This window comes from Muscardinus avellanarius (genome assembly GCF_963383645.1).
Source record: "Muscardinus avellanarius genome assembly, chromosome: 10".
Lineage (NCBI taxonomy): Eukaryota > Metazoa > Chordata > Mammalia > Rodentia > Gliridae > Muscardinus > Muscardinus avellanarius.
This window is the reverse complement of record NC_137796.1, coordinates 3033622-3054151: the sequence shown is the minus strand read 5'-3', so window position 1 is coordinate 3054151 and position 20530 is coordinate 3033622. Positions and strand designations below refer to the sequence as shown.

General features: G+C 60.5%; 1 protein-coding gene across 1 annotated transcript in view; it reads left to right on the top strand.

Annotated features, from left to right (window-relative positions):
* Window positions 1–5728: 5728 nt before the first annotated feature.
* GSE1 (Gse1 coiled-coil protein) overlaps window positions 5729–20530 on the top strand; it is a gene marked incomplete at both ends in the record, with an annotated part of 96323 nt that continues 81521 nt past the window's right edge. The window contains one exon of the mRNA XM_080704362.1: window positions 5729–5765. Coding sequence (XP_080560488.1) covers window positions 5729–5765 — 37 coding nt within the window. The remainder of the gene's footprint in view (window positions 5766–20530) is intronic.

The window sequence follows — 20530 nt, the reverse complement described above, 5'->3', positions numbered from 1 at the left end:
GCTAATCCAAGCTCTGGTGTAGACCCAAGGGAAAGATCTGCCCACCAGCCCCAGGTACCTCCCAGGGCTACAAGACAGGGCGTTCCACTGTTACACAGGTGACATGCCGTATGAGTCTTGTAGCTGCTGTAACAAATTGCTTCCTAACTGGGTGCAGATAAAAACAACAGGAATTTATTGATGCAGGGCTGGAGGAGCCAGGGCTGAACTCCAGGTGTCATGGGGCTGTGCTGCTCTGGAGGCTCCAGGGAGGCCCCTTCCTACCTCTCCCAGCTCCTGGGGGCTCCAGGCCTTCTTCCCCGTGTGCTGTCTTGGTGTCTTCTTTCTTGGCCTCCCCTCTCCTTTTTTTTTTTTTTTTTTTTTTTTGTACTGGAAGTTGAACCTGGAGGCATTCTACCTCTGACCTATGCCCTTGGACTTTTTTTTTTTAAACAGGGTCTCACTAAGTGGTTGAAGCTGACCTCAAACCTGGAACCCTCCTGTCTCAGCCTCCCAAGTAGCAGGGATTACAAGTGTGCACCACCACACTCAGAGCATGCTCCTCCTTTTATAAGGACATCTGCCTCTGGATTTAGGGCCCAGCCTCAGCCCAGAAAGCGCTCTGGCACCCAGGATGCATCACACCTGCGCCGCTTCATGTCACAGGACTGCCCTGGGCACCAGTGCCAGGGTTCCTGTTTGAGCAGGATGCCAGTCAGCCTGATACACAGGGTGGGGATGGGGCCCAGAGCCCAGGAGGCCAGTCGGACCGTGAGGCCAGGCAGCCCTGGGTGTGGCATTCCCCAGAGCTCCGGAGGGTGACATCCCGGCTTACATGTCATAGTGAGCTGTGACTGGACAGAGGTCCCCTTTCTCTTCCGTCCTTGGACTTGCGTATCTTGAGGCTTGAGATGTGTGTAGACAAGGCCTAGTTACCTAAGGACGTGGGCCAGATAAGGGAGAGTGGGTGTGCCTGCTCCCTCCTTCCGTGTCCTTGGGCCAGTGACCGCCCTTCTCTGGACTCAGTGTGGTGACTGACCTGGTGACTGACGGTCCTGCAGGGGGTGTGTGGCGTGGGGGTAGGCAGGTTCTAGAAAAGATCACCCAGCCCTCGCTAAAGCTCAGACCCAAATCCAGGCACACGGAGGCCCACCCTGTGCCCTTGGGCTAGGCACTTACCTGTCTGTCACGAGGATCCACGGAGTTATCCATGAAAGGGGCTCAGAATGACCGTGGGCACAGACCGGGCACCAGGAAGTCTTGGCTGTCTCACTGTCCTGCAGGAGACAGCCCCCCCCCAGGCGGGGCATGCCAGGTTAGCCACACGCCAGCCTCTTCACGGCCTCTGTCCTCCCTTTCCCGGAGCCCAGGGGGAGCGCGCCCTTACCTTCTCCAGCCTGAGCCGGGGCTCCCAGGCACTCTGGGCACAGCTGGCGCCGTCAGCACGTGCTGGAAGCTATTTTTACAATGTTCTACTGATTCTGCTGCGGTGTCTCCATGCTGTGGCAGGGGCGGCCCCACTAGAGGGAGTCTGGGGCCCCTCCATTTTGAAGGTGCAGCTGGTAAGGAGGGGGGCTGCCTCTTGGGCCCAGCCCTGGCTTTTTTTCCCCCATCAAGAAATGAGGCAGCTGCATTCTTCTTTCCTTCTTTCTCTACTCTAGAGGCAGCCTCCAGAACCCAGAGCCCCACTTTTCTTCTCTCTAAAGAAGTGGGTTGGCCTGCAGTGTGGGCTGGGGTTCCCTGGGAGGTGGGGGCCGGTTTTCCCTGCAGTGTCCCCAGCCCTCAGAGGCAAGCTGGAGTCCTTGGCAGTTGTCTTCCAGAGAAGCCGGGCTCCTCCCGGCGGAGACTCCAAGGAGGGGAGGGACAGGGTCCTGTCACACCCAGGGGTGCAGCAGGAGCATCTGGGCACCTGGTCCAGGTGTGGCTTGGACCAGCAGCATCTGCCATCCTGGCCAGGCAGGCCAAGGCGCCCCCCTGCCCCAGGAGGGCTGGCTCCCCTGGGTATGAATGGCTGCAGGGAGGGCTTCCAGAAAGCACAGCCAAGCCACACGGGCCAGTGGGAAAGAACAAAACCATCCAACTGCCCGTTCAGCCACATTAGGTAGACAGCCGAGCCACTGAGCGAGGCACGGTGGGGTGGGGCCGCACTCTGCGGTTTTGGCATCTGGTCGCTAGCTGTGGCCCAGACTCCCTCCCACAGTGGGTCTTGGATTGGCCTCTTTGACAAAGGTCCCCACACTGGGAACCGTCCCTAAGCTCCTACAAACACCCAGACTCAGGGCCAAAGGCTTGGCTGTCCCTAGACTCAGAGCTCCCTCCTTCCCAGGGTGTGGCTCCAAGCAATTAGGGTTTGGCTGGAGCCTTTTAAGATAATTTGATGCAGGCATCCAAATGCTTTTGGGGGAGATGTTTGCCTTAGACATGGAAGCCCTAGCAGCTGCTGGAGCTGGCCACCCGGGCATGGGACTTCTGCCCTGTGTCTCTCTCTCCTAGTAGCGGGTGCTCACCGCCAAACCCTGGCGCTCCCCCAGGTTTTGAGTGAACTCTCCTTCCGCCATTGCAGCTGACCCCTGAGTGGCTGTCTCCAGGAGTTGGGGCACCCAGGTCAGGCCACCTGGAGCTTTAGACAGAAACCGGCCCCTTCCTGGGACCAGGGGCATCCTCCACAGGTGGTTCCGGAAGGGAGCGCCTGCAGGGATCTCTTCCTCCCTTTAGCAGGGAAGGGGGGCTCCTGCAGATTGGGGGAGCGTCCCTCCCTCTGTACCCTGCCTATGATTGGCCCATAATTACAGGTTTATTGCCTGTGCAGCTATTGTGTAATGACATGTTTGCAAATTAATTTTTATGGCTCCTGCCATTAACATATACAGTAGAGGAAGGTTTAGTATTAATTACTACTGTTGTTCACGTAATCCCAGAGAATTAAAAACCAATAAAAGAATGACAACAGAAACGAGTAGTTTAGGGTCTTTTAAAAGTAGTTTTATTTCCTCTCTCCCTCCAAGTAGAATGGGAGTTTTTCCAAGCTTGTGAGGTGTTGGGGTGGGGGCAGCCACCCCCCCCCCACTCCCAGAGGGGCCTAGGCTGGTGATAAGGGGCAATCGGAGGCCACGCCGGCCCCAGACCCCGCCGCCGGCGCCCCCTCGCCGGGCCAGCGGGTGTTAGGAGGGCGCCGCACGCAGCCCCGGAAACAAAGGGCCGCGGCCGCCGAGGGCCGGCGCGACCTCCCGGGTCAGCGGGGGCGGAGCGGCCGGCTGCTGGCGGCGGCGCGGTCGGCTCCGGCGGCCAGTTTCCTGCAGGTCCCGAGGCCTGGCGCCCTCCCCGGGGCCTGGGCTGCGTGCACCCCGGGGAAAGGCACCGCCTGCGCGCAGCGCCCCAGCTGTTGGCTCGGGGAGGAGCGCTCCGCCCAGCCCATCTAAGATTTTCCTGGGGGGGGGGTTGTTGGTGAGGGGTCCTCGCCACCTCCTCCAGTTGGCCCTCCGGATCTCTTTCCCCTAGAGACTCACAATTCCAGGTTGAACTGTCATCCGAACACCCCCCACTCGCGCTTATCAGGGACCCTGGTGTTGTCGCTGGAGACCCCCAGTTTACGCAGGGGCCGGAGAGATCGGCAGAAACCCAAGCCCGGCGTGACCGCGGTGGCCCGCTGCGCGTACCTGCGGGCTCAGGTCTGCTCCTGAAACCATAATTGTATCTAGGGTCAAAAGGTGTCTCCCTAGTGACACCGAGCCATGGCTCCCAGCTGGTGGTGCCCCCAGGGGCCCTTCAGGAGGCAAAGGGGCTTGAAAACAAATCGTCACTAGGAGAGGCGGCTTTGCAGCGTGCCCGGGGCGGGGGAGGCTCTCGGTAAAGGGGTCCTGTCTCTTTAAAATCGCTGGGCTGGACAGAGCGCGCAGGATGTGGTTTGGCGGCAGGGTTTTTTCCCCTTCGATTTGGGGAATTATCACATGGGGCCTTCTTGAGCTGGTGTGAAAGGGAGGCGGCGTGGGGAGGAGAGATACCGGCTCCACGCTCGCTCACACACGCGCTCTGTGCAGTTGATCGGTTTCTTAAACCAAATTAGCCGGGGCGCTCGTTACTATGGTGCAGCCGGGGCTTGCAGAATCCCGGTAATAGCGTTTATTAGGTCTATTTGCCTGGAAGCATGCCTTCCCGGATCTGATAATGCGCCCGCGCAGGGAGAGTGTGGGAGACGGCATCAAGCATTTGATTACACTTGCAACACGGATTTTTAAGGAGCGGGGCGGGGGGGGGCGAGGAAAAGAAAGGAGCGCGCCCAGCTCGCCCGGGAGCTCACGGGGCGCCCTGCGTGGGCTCCACAAAAGGCGACCGGGGCCGGGGTCCTCCTCCGGGTGCGGGGCGAGCCGGCTCGCGCGGCTGTCAGGCGTGGGGGGGCGCGGGGTTGGGTCGCTGGCGGCCCGCGTCGGCGCAGGGCAGCACCGCCCGGTGCCCGGTGCCCGGCGCCCGTCCCGGCCTGGCCGCGGCGCCCAGGGCCAGCTCGCACGTGAAACTATCATTATCGCCGGCGAAGCCCGGAGCTGCTCCTGGAGATGATGCGGCTGGAAACGGAAGGAGCCGCCGCCGCCCGCCGCCGCCCGCCGGCGCCCCTACCCTTTCGCTTTCATTAGGAGAGACAAATCTGCTGTCAGGCGGCCAGCTTTCCAATTTACCGATAATGATTCTCGCATGAAAATTGATCGAGGGGCCCTCCACCGCCGCGCGCGCCCGCGCCGCCCCGCGGCCGGGCCGAGCCCCCGCGCGCGCCTCCCCGGCTCCCCCTCCTCCCCGCCCTCCTCCCCTCCCCACCCCCCCGGTCTGAGTCGGGGGTGGGACGCCCGGCCGGGGAGATGACCCCAAGGGGGGTGGGGGGGCTGCAGGCGAGGGGGAGGGGCGCCGGCCCCGGCGGCCCGGGACGGGTTCGCGGTCCCGGCCTCTCTCGGTGCCCGGCGCCGCCGCCCCCCGGTACTTCTGGGCTGTTTGGGTATTAATGTCCTCCTCTCTCCTCGCCCCTCTCCCGCGCGCCCCTCCGCCTCCGCCTCCCCTCCCTCCCCCTCCTCCCCCGGTAGCTAAAGGGGAACGAAAACAAAGCCGATTTCTCCTTGGCAACCAGAGACACCCCCTCCCGCCGCCCCCTGGCTCTTCCCTCCGGGTTCTGAACGAGAAACCCTGTTGGAAACAGGTCTCTTGACCCTCGCCCTTGACATTCAAATGGCCGCACGGGGGAAGGACGGCTACGCGCGCGTCGGGGGCCGCGCTCCCTCCTCCTCCTGCCCCCTCCGCGCTCCTCTCCTTGCCAATGAGTAATCCCCGGAGATCTTCAGCCCCCAGTTTCATCACCCTCGCCTCCCCTGTATTTTTCGCTCGCTCCTCGCGCTCCCGCCCGCCCCCCTCCGCCGCTCCCCGCCCTTTTTATTTGCATCTCAAGTCCAAAAGGCAGAAAATACGCACGCGGCGGGGACGCCGGCGCCGGGCTGGCCGCCTGCTCCGTCGCCTCCGCGGACCTGGCAGGGCCGGGCGGCCAGCGCCAGCCTCCGGCCAGCCCGCGGTTGGGGCAGAACTGATAGCTTTTCTCCTCCTCCCGCACCCCCGCCCGTCGCTCTTTTTGCTTTTATTTTATTGTTTTGGCCGTCCCGCAGCGCCGGGGCTCGGAGGGCGCTCTGGGTTCCATTGCTGGGTGGTTGTTTTTTAAGTATATATTTTCCGTTTCCTTCTCCGTCCCTTCTGGCACTATGGAATTCTAACCCGAATCATGTTTGGACTGAAGCCGCCTCTGTATTACTTACCAGGTAAGCGCCGCGCCGCCCGGTCCGCGCCGTCCTCCCCGCCGTCCTCCCCGCCGTCCTCCCCGCCGGCCGGAGCGCTGGCCGCCCCTTTTGTCTGCCCGAGCCCGTGCGCGCCGCGGCTGGGGCGGGGGCGCCGGCGAGAAGTTACTTTCCCGCCGGGCGGCGGCGCCCCCGCCCCTCCCGCGCCCCCGGCGGGGTTCCCGGGGAGGGCTGCCCTGCGGCGGGCGGGGGCGCCGCCGCCTCCCGCGCCCCCCGCCGCCCTGCGCGCTGACGGCCGCCCGCCCCGCAACTTTCTGTTCGCGGCCGGGCGCGCGTGCAGCCCGGGGGGCGGCCGGGGGGCGGGGGAGCCCCTCCCGAGCTGGCCGCCGGGGACCCCAGCCCTTGCAAACACTCCCAGCTCCGGGAAGCCCGGAGCCGGCGCGGGCCCGGAGGAAGGGCCGGGGAGGGAGGGGCGCGGGCCCTCCCCCTAGCGCCCTGGGGTCGGAGTGCCCGGGCCCCCGGGTGGGGCCGCCGCCCCGAGGTCGCCGAGGCTGTGCGTGTGGCCGCCTGTTCTAGGCACCAGCCGTGTGTTGACCTCGCTCCCTCCTCTCTGCGCCGCGACAGTGGCTGTGAAGTTGGGGCGGCCCCGGCGGGGGGCACTGCGGATGTCGGGGTGCTGTCTGGAGGAGCCGGCCCTGCCCTCGGCTGCTGAGGGCGGCCCTGCGGGTTCCCTCTGAATTGTTTTGCCGGGGAGGTGCGCACGTGGCTGGGGGTTGGGTTTTGTGCCCCCCCCCCTGTGTTCAGAGGATCTGTCGCTTCTGGGGGCCTGGAGCCCCAGGAAGAACGTGAGCGGATGGACGGCGGGCCTGGCACCCCCCCCCCCCCCGTGGCCCTGGATGCCCTGAGAGGCCGAGCTGGTCACCAAGTTAACAGAGCAGGGCCAAGGGTCACCAGGGAGCCCAGCCAACAGAGCACAACCAATGAAGAGGTTCCCCGTGGGATGTCGGCTCTACTCTGCCTTTGTGGCTCCAGTCCCTCCCGGTAACTGGCTAGGACTGTGTCCTGCTGATGTCTACACCATTTTTATAGGAAGGAAGGGTGTTTCTCAGGGTCTCCATTTCATATTCTGTCTCTCTGTCTCTTCCTGCCTAAAATGCAAATCAGCCACCTCTCGAGGCAACCCCCCCCTCTCCCCGCACTTTAGCAGGTCCAACCAAAACCAAAATTAGAACCGGGAACCCCCAGCTTCGCAAAGGACAGAGCCTTCCTAGGCTGAACCTGTCTGCCTCCCCCCAGCAGGACAGGTGGTGCTTGGGAGCTGGCACCCAGGGGCCTCCCCCAGGGACCTAGGCCTGAGACGGAGCACCCTGCGGGTGTCCTCTGGGTGGCACCAGGAGGGCAGGGACAGCATCCCCCCCTTCCCAGCGTCTCCCCCGACCCCCCCCCCTCTGGAGGAACTTGCTCAGGGGTGCCGCTGAAGTGCGGGCGGCTTGGAAGCACAGGTGTCTGTAATCTGCACCCCACTTCACCTGCCATTGGTGGCTGCTGGTGCATATTAATCAGGTGACCGACTTTCTTCTGTTTACACTTAGAGCCTCAGAAAGAAGAGGAGGAAGTGTCAGGCTGGGAAATTCAAAGCAATTAGGGAGAATCAGCCCGGGTTGTGATAAAGCCTGCCACATGCTTGGGGCTGGCTGGCAGCAGGGAGGACTCTTCCCGCCTGCCCCTTCCCACCCCACCCCGCCCGCACCCTGGGGAGATGAGGGTTCTCAGCTGGCAGCTAAAGGTGTTTCTCTCTCTCAAGTGTGTTGTTTTAAAATGTTCCTACCGGGGTTTGCACCCAGTCTACTCTTCAGGGTGGAGCCTGACCGGGAAGAACCCGGCCAGGTTGGTTCCGCGGGCCACAGTCCAATCTCAGATCGTGGGGGGACGGGCACAGCAGGAGCCTAATCCGTGAGCATAGTGATTTGCAGACCCCTCCTCTGGACCCCACTTCCCCACCAAGATGGTGTGGGCGCCTGCCCACTTCACAGATGAGTAGTGTGAGGCCCAGAGGGGCCCTGCGTGGAGGTGCCCCCACCACCGTGGGCGGGCGAGGCTCAAGGACGCAGTGGGCATCCGGGTCCCCTGTGGTCCGTGAGGTGGGAGGCAGAGCCCAGGCCCCAGAGGACCCTCTGGTCCCTGAGTTCTGTCCCCACAGCCATCCCCCATGGAGGTGTCTGTAACCACCAGGAGCCGGGGCCCAGAACCTGCCCATCCGGCCTTGCCTGGGGCCCATAAGGTTGGCTCAGGGACTGGCCGCTCCTGCTTGACAGGCAGGAGCGCCGAGGCTGGCCCGGACTGCCACTGTGGCAGGTGACCGGAGCGCCCCAGAGGGCGTCAGCTTTTCCATCTGTGAACCAGGATCCACGGTGGCGTCTCCCTGGGTGTCTGAGATGCCAGGGGTGCCGGCCACTGCCGGTTGTAAATAAAGTTTTATTGGCACCCAGCCACGCCCATTCTTTTATGTCTCCTTTCTGGCAGCTTTCACACCACAGTGGCAAAGTTGAGTGTTACAGCACACCATATGGGCGGGCGGGCCTGAGGAATTTACTTCTGATCTGTGCAGCAAATCCTCCCCTTGGGCCTGACCAAAGGCGCCCAGGATGAAGCCAACGTCTAATGAGTGGTTGTGAGCGTGCTTCTCTTCTCGTTGGGGTGGTTATTACTATTATCAAAACGCAATTGCTCAGTGAACGTCAGAGCTTCTTAGCGGCCGGGCGGGGACTTGAACTTGGGTCTTTGGACCGGGCTTTGGCCTCCATGACCACCTCTGCCTGTGGTGTCCTGCCTCTTTCTACTCTTTTACTGGCTGAGAGGGAGCCCAGCCTCGGGGAGCGTGTGAGCCGCGCCAGGCGCTGAGCTCCACGCAGGTGGGGACCGCCTGTCTCCTTTGTCCTGGGCCCAATGCCAGGCCAATACTAACGGTCATGAAATTTTTAAAAAATAATAACAAGGAGAAAGAAGAGGCCGCAGCGCTCTTTACACAGTGTCCGTCCGGGGGGCCAGAGGTGGTGCTCGTTTACACCCGCCTTAGAACAGCTCCGGGAGGTCCGGCTACGCCTGTCCTTCCTGACGGCCAAGGAAACTGAGGGACAGAGAAGCTGAGGTCCCCGGAGCAATAAATGCCCTCGCGGGCTCTGGCCCGGACAGCCTGGCTCCAGAGTCTGCTTCATAAATATTTGTCCAGAGTGTGAGGGAGGGAGCTGGCCCTGGGTCTTGGCGGTGGCGCCCTCCTGTCCCCCTTATCTTCTTCCTGGTGTTCCTGGGAGGGAGGGCCTCCTCAGCCCTCAGCCACCCACCCATGCTGAACTCTCGCTGACCCCAGCCTCCTGTCAGGATCCCTGTGCCCTGGCGGGAAGGATGCTCCGGCCCTCCCAGAGGAAACTGAGGCCTGGCCTTGGCCCTGCGCCCAGTAGCCTGCTGGGGCTACTCTTGTCCTGGCTGCCTCAGGGGACTTGGGCCTGGCCTGGTCTCCTCGGGGGACAGCCTTGGAGGGGCTGGTAAGAAGCTGGGGCTTTCCCTGCTAGGAACGCTTGGAAGAGTGAAGTTGGGCCCTTCTGTTCACCCCCAGGGAGCCACGCAGATTTTTCTCTACCTCGCCCCCACCGCTTCTAGCAAGTGCCTGCTGGATGTGGCACTCTGGCCAGGCCCACCTCGGCTGGGGGCAGTGTCTGGGGGAGGGGGCGGGCCAGACCAGAACTGTGGGTCTCCACTAGGTACTGGTGTCTGAGCTGAAGCTGGGGTGAGGGGTCCCCCATAGCTGCAGCTGTGACCACTGGTACCCAGCCTCTGGCTGGTCATGGAAAGCTGTCATAGACACGTGGAACCGGAGCTCTGGGCCCGGCCGCCTCCGCCCCAGGCCTTCTCTGGGGCACCTTGACCAAAGGAAGACAGTTGCTATTTTCCTTGCGATTGAGAAAGCTCCTTACTTACAGCTCAGAAACTCAGCGGGGACAGGCACTAGGCTCCCATCTAGCACTTCCCAGGCAGTCGCCAATTAATCGTGATACCCCTGAGAACTGGGGAGGGGCCGCCACGTTTCCATCTGTCGCTGGGAAAGCCAGGGGCCCTTCTGTCCCAGCTGTGGCCCAGCCCTTAGGAGGGGCCGGCTCTGGTTCCCTCCCTGCCTCAGTTTGGTTCTTATTAAGGCCTCTGCTTGCCGCGGTGTGGTGGTGTTCCGCGCCACGGGTGGGAATCTGATAGGCCCGGCTGGGAGCCTCTGGCTTCCTACCCCCCAAGTCAGGGGCCCATTGTCCTTGGAGCAAATGGTCCGCGTGGTCCTGGGGATCGGCCGATGGGCCGAGGTAGAGCTGCCTGCCTTCCTGCTGGAGAAAGCGGAGCGTCGCTGCACAGAAACCAGACAGAGCTGAACAGGGGGCCCGTGCCGGAGAACACTTCTGCCCCCAGCCCAGTGTTCTTGTCCTGTCTCTCCCTGGATGTAGATCCTCCCCCAACCCAAGTGCCAAGTGCGGTTTGGTCATCTGGTCTACCCTGGAGTTGTGCAGCTCAGGAAGCAGGTCGGGGAAGCTGAAGATCTTATCACCTTGAGTTCTTAGTGTGATTGGGTTGGTAGATGTGAGACCTGTTCTGCCTCTCATGTTCTGCATGGGAAAAATTGAGTTTCCTAAGTCTGAAAGTGGCTTTTCTTTTATTTTCTTCTTTTTTCTTTTTCTTTTTTGCGGGTCTAGGGGTAGAACCCAGGGGCATTCATTCTACCTCTGAGCTACACCCCCTGCCCTATTTTTTATTCTTTATTTTGAAACAGCGTCTCACTAAGTGGCTGAGGCTGTCTGCGGACTACTATCCTCTGGTCTGGGCATCTAAGTTATAAGTGCTGTCTCAGCGTTTGGGAGACTGAGATAGGAAGATTGCTGGTTCAAGACTAGCCTCAGCAAATTAGCAAGACTCTTAGCAACCTAGGGATACCCTGCTTTTTTTTGTTGTTGTTGTTGAAGATTTAAAGAAGTTTATTAGATAGAAATACAGAGGATAGGTACAGCTCCATACCAGACTGGCATGGAGGGGTGACTCGAATGAGTACACATGGGATACCCTGCTTCTGAATAAAAATTTTAAAAGGGCTATAAAATTTTAAAAAAGGGGGAGCCAGGCATGGCGGCGCATGCTTGTAATCCCAGCATTTGGGAGGCTGAGACAGGAGGATCATGGTTCACAGACAGCCTCAGCTACTTAATGAGGCCCTTTGCAATTCAGTGAGACCCTGTTTCAAAATAAAGAATTAAAAAATAGGGCTGGGGGTTAGCTCAGAGGTAGAATGCCCCTGCCTGGGTTCAACATCCCCAGTACCACACACAAAAAAATTAAAAAGAGGTTATAGCTCAGAGGTAGTATGCTTCTGAGTCTAACTAACCCCCAGTACTACTAAAAAAACCAAAACAAAACAGAAGCGGGACCATGGAGCCCCTCAAAAACCTCCTCCCTGGAGAAATCCTTGTACTTGAATGGTCTCTCCTTGGTGGTCCGGCCACTCTGTCAGGAGACCCCAGCAAAAGGGAAGAGGGAATTTGGGGGTAAGGAAATAAAAATAGACATGGTGTTCCTTTCTTTTAAGAGCCCCATATAGATTTAAAGCCCTTTTGTTAATTTAGGAACATAAAACGGTGTGATGTATAGCCTGGTACGCCCATAAAATTACTAAGTGGCATATTTAGAACTGGGAAAGCTTGGGGTAAAAGGGAGAAAGAAATCGGTGAGAATTTTTTATAAGTCTTTAGGGGAAATGTGTTTTTCCGGCTACCCCTTTAAGTGTCAGGCCCCCCACAGCTGTTGGCCTGCCGGTTACCCTGCGGCTATACTGGGCGCCCCTGCAGCTTAGTGGGGGCTGGCCGGGGTCCAGGGGAGCTGGCACGGCTCCCGCCCCACCCCCAGCTCCCGCCCAGAGCCCCGCCGGAAGCCCTTGGCCCGCAGGGTCAGATCCCGGCTCCCCCTGCCCCGCCCGCAGCAGCACAGGAAGCGCCCTCTGACCAGTCCTGGCCCGCCGCCCGCTGGGCATTTGGCCACTTGCTTAATGGCCTGTGGGGTCGGGAAATCGGGGAGCCTTGGACGTGGGTGGGACCTCAGGTCAGCCGCAGCCACCCTTTTCTCTGGATTTGGTCTCTCTGGGGTCCCAGCCTGGGCACACGCCTGCCCACGGCCAGACCGCCGCCGGGGGTTTGTTAGAACGTGGCTTTCACAGCGAGCGTGTGCGTGCCTGTGACCCAGTTCTGCTCTCCTGAGCCTCATCCCATCAGGCCTACCTGGTCCGGCAGGGACAGGTGCGCTGGGCTGCCAGGAGGAGCCGTCAGGGAGGTCTGTGTCTTGTCCTTAAGCGACTCCCGGGACAGGCAGGGCGAGGGCTGAGCAAGGCCAGCCCTCTGGGACCTTCCAGAGTGTCCCTGAGGGGCAGCCAGGGGCCTCCCGGAAAGAGGCGGCACAGGGGATCCGGCGCAGCAGTGTGGGGCTGGGGGCGACTGAGGCAGGCCAGGGAGGGGGACGGGAGGCAGTGCCACTGAGCCGGCGTGGCGTGGACTGAGGGATGGGGTGCTGGTGTCGGTGCTGAGGCCGGTGGATTCTCTGGACAGGAGAGCAGGCAGCCATTTGACTTGTTGGGGGTTCCAGGAGGGCTGCTCAGCTTCCTGCTCTGGGCCCTCTACTCTGGTAGCACTTGGCCAGAAAGCCAGCGCCTTGCCCTGCTCCGACCTGCGCCCCCTAGTGGTGGGCCCGGAGCTCGCATTGTTTGGGAGGTGGGGACCCTCCCAGGGGACCTCCGCACTGCCAAGCCCCTTCCAGAAGCAGAGGGCGCTGAGCGGCCAGCCGAATGCGCCCTGTGCAGACGGGCCGTGGTGGCCAGAGGCTCTGGGGGGCTGGCCCCTCTGCCCCTCAGTGTGGGTACCCAGCGCCCCGGGTGCTGTGCCCTGAGGGAGGCCACCAGGACCGGCCCCTGCCCTCTGCATGCAGGTGGGCCCTGCTGGGAGGGGCCAGTGGTTTCTATGACCCCCCACCCTGCCCGCCAGGAGGGCAGGAAGGAGGAGGAGAGCTTGTCCAGTGAGGGGCAAATAGCGTGATAGAAGGCAGGAAGGCTTGGATCCATGTTTAGTCTTCATGTTTGGTCTTAATGGTCGTAGAGTGAGGGGGACCTGATTCTGTTTCCAGTGGATGGGACCCAGTTTTTTGTTGTTGTTGTTTTTTTCCAGTACCGGGGATGGAACCCAGGAGCACTCTACCTCCAAGCTACACCCCCAGCCCTATTTTTTATTCTTTATTTTGAAACAGGATTTCACTGCGTGCTAGAGGGCATCGCTAAGCAGCTGAGGCTGGCTGAGAACCCGCGACGCTCGGTGTTTAAGCCCCCAAGTGTAATCCCAGGTGTGTTGCACCATGCCTGGCCTTTGTTTTTTTCTTTTTTAATGTGTGCTGGGATTGAACCCAGAGGCGTTCAACCTCTGAGTTACACACACGTCTCCTCTCGCTCCCTCCCAGTCCTATGTCTTGTTTTGTTTTTTGTTTTTTTGTGGCACCAGGGATGGAGCCCAGGGGCATTCTACCTCCAAGCTGCACTCTCAGCCTTATTTTTTTATTCTTTATTTTGGACCAGGGTCTCAGTAAGTTGCTGAGGGCCACACTAAGTAGCTGAGGCTGGCTGCGAACCTGGGATCCTCCTGTCTCAGCCTCCCAAGTCCTGGGATTAAAGGCGTGCGCCACCACGCCCCGCTGGGATCCAGGGTGTTTAAGCAACCAGTGCTTCTACTTACCCACCCAGCCTGTGTCTCCATGTGCCAGGCATGGGTCCAGGCCCATGGAGCCACGGCCGAGAAGCCCCAAAGGACTGCACCGTTCGGCAGAAGTGTCCCCATTGCAATCCCAGGAGTGAAAATAACGGGTGTTCAGGGAACCAGTGTGGGGATGGAGGCTGTTTTATAGAGGGTGGCCAGAGATCAGGAAAAAAAGGAAGGCGTTAGCCCCAGTGAGATTCTAGAGGATGTGCCAAGCACGTGCAAAGGTCCAGAGACCCCGGGGATGCCCGTGTGGCAGAGGGGGAACGGGATGAGGCAGGAGCTTTTGTGTGCCCTCTGCCCACAAGCTGCCAGGCCAGCCTGCCCACTTGGAGGACAGCTGGGGACCCGGGCCTTAGGCGACTGTCCAGCCCAGGTGAGTGGACAGGTGGCCAAGACTGGTTGCACCGTGGAGATGAGAGGCTGGGCTTTGAAGCCTGGAGGCTGAGTGGAGGCCGGCAGACCCCTCTACTCACCTGATCAGTTCCCGTCTAGTCCTGGCTGAAGAGGCTACGGGTGCAGGCTCCTGGTCCTCAGAGGCCCCCTTGGTGGGCAGGGCGGGCGGCCTGCCTTTGCAAGCGCTCCATGAGACTGGTCCAGCCTGTTCGCCTCCTGCAGGTGGGGTTCACGGGGTGTCCTGGCCGGGTCTGGCACCAGCTCTTCTGGAGCACAGAGACAGGCGCAGGTCACCAAATTCCTTCCTGCCTCTGCTTCCCAGCTGTGTCACTCTGGGCAGGTTACTGCCCTCTCTGGGCCTCTCTTTCCTTGCCTTTTTTTTTCCCCCCTGTACTGGGGCTGGAACCCAGGGCCATTCTACCTCCAAGCTGTACCTCCAGCCCTATTTTTTGCTCTTTATTTTGAAGCAGGGTCTCACTGAATTGCAGAGGGCCTCGCTAAGTAGCTGAGGCTGGCTGCGAACCACGATCCTCCTGTCTCAGCCTCCCGAATGCTGGGATTACAAGCGTCCTTGCCTTCTTAAACGGGGCCAGGAGTGGTGCCTGCCTCCCCGGGGTCCTGGGGAGCTCATGTGGAGGGTTAATGGTGGGGAGCTGGGCCAAGTGCCGCAGAACCATTAGCTGTAATTACTGTCGGGGTTAATTCTTCCCAGCTGTGACTCTGTACTGCCCAGGTCTCAGATTCCAGACTGCTGTCAGTGCAGAGCTTCTCCCTGGCCAGCCGTCTCTATTGTCCCTTGCAGAGGACATTGCTCAGTGGCCACCATGGGGTAGGAGCGGGTCAGGCTTCTGAAATGGCTGTCCCAAGGTGGTAGCCCTAGATTAGCGGGTCCTGGCCCCTCCTTCCCACAACCCTCCAGTCTAGTCTCTCTGTCTCTAGCAGAGTTGAACAGACCCCCCCCCCTTTTTTTTTTTTTTTGCAGTACTGAGGAGGGAACCCAGGGGCATTCTACCTCCAAGCTACACCCCCTGCCCTATTTTTTATTCTTTTTTTTTGAAACAGGGTCTCACTGAGTTGTGGAGGGCCTCACTAAGTAGCCGAGGCTGTCCACGAACCGTGATCCTCCTGTCTCAGCCTTCCCAATGCTGGGATTACAAGCCTGCGCCACCACACCCGGCTTGGACAGACCCTCTTGACTGGAGAACCTCATTGTCACGGACCTCTTCCTCCGCCCAGCCCCCCGGCGGGCTGCAGCGTCACCGTTAGCAGCAAGTGGCGCGGCCCCGGGCAGCCGGCGTCTTGTCTGGGCCAGGCCCGCTTTGAACGGGTCCTGCCACGGCCAGCCCTTGTCATCTTGTCCTGTAATTCAGTTAGGATTAGCTCCCAGACCTCCTCGCACGCCTGCCTCTGTTGTCTTGGTAACTGTGTCAACCGTTTGCCGGTTTCCGTGATTATCTGACAAGAGGAAGGGGGGCCGCTGGGGGCATTAAGGAAGAGAAGGGAGATAATGCTTGGGTCTTAATGGAGCTCACTGCGAGGGGCCTGGGGGTGCCAGGCTCAGGGCTGCAGCTGCCCGGGGGTTTACTCCTGGCTTCCTGTAGCCCTGGGAACCTGTCAAGAGTAGCAGCTCCTCTATCTGAGATCCTGAGGCCTGGGACAAGGTGTCCCCCCCCCACCCTAGCAGGAAGTTTGACTCCCAGGCAGATTAGAGCCTTCCCTGCATCTCCTTTACCGCTAACCCCAAGACACCAGACACCAACCGGCTCCTGGGCGAACAGGTCACACGCACAGCTCGGGGCTGGCATGGATCTCCGGGGAGCAGAGCTCTTGGGAGGGAGGGAGCCATGGCCATAAAACCACTGCGGCTTGTACAGAGCGTGGGTCAGGAGTTCCCGAGGGGCATGGGGTGCAGACTGGGGAGCTGGGTGGTGAGGGGTTGGCGGGCTGGAGTCTGCGTCCTCTCAAGGGGTGTCTTGGTTGCTTGCTGATGGCCGGAAGCCTCCCTGCATCCTGGTGGGATCCGGCCTCAGGGCTCTTGCTCCCAGGGAGGAAGCTGGTGTCTTGGGGGGGGGGTCACTGTGGCACCCACAGCGCTTTCTTTGGGTTAGGAGAGGGCTGAGCCCACCCAGGTTCAGCTGGAGGAGAATCCAGCCCTCCATGGGGGAGTGGAAACCTACCGGAGGCTGTGGGATGGGAGGTGTTGCAGCCTGCGGAGAGGTGCTCCGGCCACCCACTTGGGCCCCGTGAAGTCTCCTCCCCAGGTAGGCCTGGCCCGGAAGCTGCCTGGGTCCACTCCAGGGTGTCTGGAAGGAGTGTGCGGAGGGCTTAGAGCAGAGACCTTGGGCCCTTGGTGGCCCCCGCAGCGTTGGTCTCCACCATCCTGGCTCCCAGGATCAGGTTTACCACCCCCAAAAAAATTACAGGGGAGGGCGAGTCTGAAAATACGGGTGTTCTTGTCCCAGTAAGAGCAGCTCCTCCCCGGGGTCAGTGGGCAGGCCGGAGTTCCTTTTGGGGAGCTGCTAATGAGCCATGCCTGATTTTATGAACCTCCTTGGTAAATTATTAATTTGGACCAGAAATGCAAGTGTGGAACCGGATAGGCTCATGAATATTCATTGTGGACTCCGGCACGGGGTTGATCAGTGGCTGGAGCAGCAGCCAGGCTCCTGACCCAGATTCTGAGTCCTGGGCAGGCCACGCTCTTGGGGAGCCCCTCCTTGCACCCTCAGTTTCTTGATGTGTAGGTGGGGCCCGTGACTCACGCCCCAGGCACTAGCTGCTGTCAGAGCGGGGTGCGGGCTGCGGCGGACACCCCTGGCTCATGGTCACAGCCCTGGGACACCGGAAGGATGGCCTCCCCACCTCTGCTCCTGCCCGGAGCCCCCTAGGGCCATGCTCCTGGTTTCTGGAGCGTGGTCGGTCATGGCTGTGGCCATTGGGATCATGCCACAGGGCCTGCCCCGGACTCAGACCCACCCTGAATGCTGAGTGGTGCTGAGCCCGTGTTGCCAGGTCTCCTGCGGGCACCTCGCCTCACTGCGTCCTACCAGCCCACGCTGTTCTCCAAGTCTAAAACCTCAGGCCCAGGCTCCCTAGGGCTGACCACCCGCCCTCGTCACCCTGCTGTACCTTAAGGGAGATGTTTTGCTTTATTTTGTGTGTGGTACTGAGGATGGAACCCAGGGGCATCCTACCTCCAAGCTACACCCCTAGCTCTATTTTTTTATTTTATTTTATTTATTTTTTTATTTTTTTCTGGTTTTGGGATGGAAACCAGGGGCATTTGACCTCTGAGCTACACCCCCTGCCCTATTTTTTATTCTCTATTTTGAAAGAGGGTCTCACTGAGTTGCAGAGGGCCTCACTAAGTAGCTGAAGCTGTCTGTGAACTGCGGTCCTCCCGTCTCAGCCTCCCCAGTGCTGGGATGACAAGTGTGCGCCACCACGCCTGGCTTTTGTGTTTGAAACAGGTCTCACTAGGTTGCTGAGGCTGCCTCAAACCTGTGATCCTCCTGTCTCAGCCTCCCCAGTACTGGGATTACAGGTGTGGGCCACAGCACTGGGCTGTGGGTCTCTTCCTAGAAGCCAGGGTATTTGCATACCGTCTTTGCCGTTTGTTTATTCATTACACGAGCGTGGACAAGGTCCTCAAAGTCCCCGCGCCTCTGTGTTTACTCCAGTGTAAAACACGGAAGGTGTTCCCCAAGGTTGTTGTGAGAGCAAAAAGGCTCCGTCCAGGCCGGCCCTCTCTGTTGGTATTAGTGTTGCGGAGGTCGTCCTCGTGTTCCCGGGAAGCCTGTCTCCCAGCCCCAGCTGCAGGACGGGCGCTCTGGCTACAGGTGGCCTCAGCCGAGGGCCCTGGGGACGTCCCGGACCCTGTGAGCCCGGGTGGCTTTGTCTGGTGCCCCTGGGAGGGCCTTGCACCTGCCTCGCCTGGACAGGCCCCGCAACTGCAGCCCCGGGGAAGCCGCTTCCTGCTGGGGCCTGAGGGTGGAGGCTGGGGCAGGGAGGCTTCTGGCGGCTTCCGGGTCCCCAGGCTCAGCGGCCTCTTCCTGCAGCCAGCTCTCCAGAGGGGCGGCTTTTAGGAAGCCCAGTGGCTGCAGCCAGGCGTGGGGGCCCCCTCTGGGGCGGGCGCTGTGTACCACCTTGGCATGTGGTCAGGGTTGGCCTTCAGGGGCGTTGGTGTTAGACGAAATCCTCAGAGCCCAGAGCTTACCAGAGGTGTGCAGCCTCACTCCGTGTGTGTGTGTGTGTGTGTGTGTGTGTGTGTGTGTGTGTGTGAGGGGGGGGGAGGGAGGGAGGATTGGACCCAGGGGGACTCTATCTCTGAGCTACACCTGCAGCTTTTTTTTTTTCCCCCAGTACTGGGGATGGAACCCAGAGGCATTCCACCCCCAAGCTACACCGTTAGCCCCATTTTTTTTTTCTTTATTTTGAAACAGGATCTCATCAGCTGAGGCTGTCCTTGAACCATGATCCTTTTGTCTCAACCTCCCAAATGCTGGGGTTACAAGCGGCTTTTCAGGTCTTTTTATATATAATTTTTTTATTTTGATATAGGATCTTGCTATAAATTACAGCACACTAGCCTCTAATTTATTATCCTCCCGTCTCAGCCTCCCAAGCACTGGGGTTACAGTGGAGCACCACCAAGTCCTGCGCCCCTTGACCCTCCTCCCGGGGCTCCCGCAGCTGGCTCGTCCTCGCAGCCCTTTGAGAACTGCCGCCTGCGGGGTGGCGAAGCCGGACAGCCAGGCCGCTGGCAGAGGGGGTCACGAGAAGCACACAAGGTTTTATTTGGCTTTTTGAAACCTGTAATGCCACCTGCCTGGCTTTTCATCTGGTTCTGGAACCTGCTTTGACTCAGGGCTCTTGTCACCTCCAGGCGGCAGCTGGCGGGTTGGACCGGTGGGGTGAGCAGAACAGGAGGAGCCATAAAGCAAATAGCCTGCAACCAACTTTGTTCTCTTTGCCTTGGTTTGGAAAGAGACGTTGGCTGCGTCCTGAGCACCTGCTGCAAGCCAGGCCCGGAGGGCAGGGGAGGGCTGGGAGTAAGTCATAGGTCCTTCCTGCCAGCCCTGCCTGGCCACAGAGGACAGCAGGGCTCAGCCTTCGATGGCCTGCGAGTCCCCTCCCCGGGGGTGGCGGAGTCCTAGGCCCTATAACAGGCACTGGACGGTCCATTGGCAGGGGCAATCTGGGAGGACTTCCCTCAGGAGCTGGTGCCTGAGCCGATGCTGGTGAGTTAGGGAGTTCTGAAAGGGGGCCTTTCAGGAGGAGAGAGGTTTCCCTTCTGGTGTCACCAACCCTACAACGCACTTGAAGGATCCTGGATCTTATTAAAGGACAGGTTCCGACTCAGTGGGTCTGAAAGGGCCGCGGCTCTGCTCCCATCCCCTGGTCCTTGGAACCAGGTATGCCCTTCAAGGCCCAGGCCCCAGTGTGCAGAGCGGGGTCCATGCTTGAACCCAGGCCGGACCCACGCTGCCTGACACTCTGGCCACGTGTGACTGTACTTAAGATAAACCAAAATGAAGCCAAGGCAAAACCTGGATTGCGTGGCGATACAGACTCCATCTCCAGTGCTCAGCACCCACACGGAGCTGGCGGCCCAGAGAGAGCATTTCTGCCTCCCAGGAAGTTATACTGGGCGGTGCAGACCTCCGCCCCGGGGCAGACGAAGGAGCCACAGCCTTGCCTCCCCCCCCCCCCCCCCCGCAAGGGCCTGGGATGGTGGCCAGGTCTTCCGCGGGACCCAGGAAGGTAGGTCTTCCATGTGTCTTAGGGGTCCCTGGAACTGGGCGGGTCAGAAGCAGGAGGAGCCCAAGCAGAGGGTGGGGGCCAGGGAGTCTGGAACCTGGGTGACCTCAAGCAGGTGGGGGTGGGGGGGGCAGAAACCTCCCAGGGTGGGTTTCAGGACCAAAGGGGTGATTCCATGCTAAGGTGCCATTGGATTTGGGGGCCTGGTGGGCCCCACAAACCAGCTGTTCTGGAGTCCAGTGTCATCCCTCCCCCAGGCTGTGCCTAACTCTTCTTTTCTGGAGAAGGAAACCGGGTTCCCCCTGGGACTCTTAGCTGGAGAGAGGCTGCTCCGGACCCAGTGCTCCTCCTGGGTTCCAGGGGCTCCCCAGCCCTGTCGCCCACCATTGAGGGACCTCAGCAACATCTTTAAGTGCTGGAGAAAACCCAAAGAGGGGAGCCCAGAGGTCCCTAGGAACTCCTGGAAGGGCGTGGGGGCTGTTACGGGGTGGGGGGGGAGGTGGCCCTTACTGGAGAAGAGCGGGAGTGAAGAGGCCGGGCCTCCCTGAGAGAGGAGGCCCACAGTGGAGGCTGGGGGAGAGTGTAGCTCCCGGGCACGGGGCACCCCAAACCCTAGGCTAGGCCTGGAGGGGCCTCCATGGATTGACTTATCCACCCCTCAGCCCTGCCAGGCAGGAGGTGTTATCTCAGCCCTGTTTGCCCAGGAGAGATGGCACAGGGAGGCTAGCCGACTTGCCCAAGGTCACACAGCCAGCAGGTGGCAGAGCCCGGCTTTGAACCCCAACAGTCTGATTCCAGAGGCAGCTGTGCCCGGCGTCC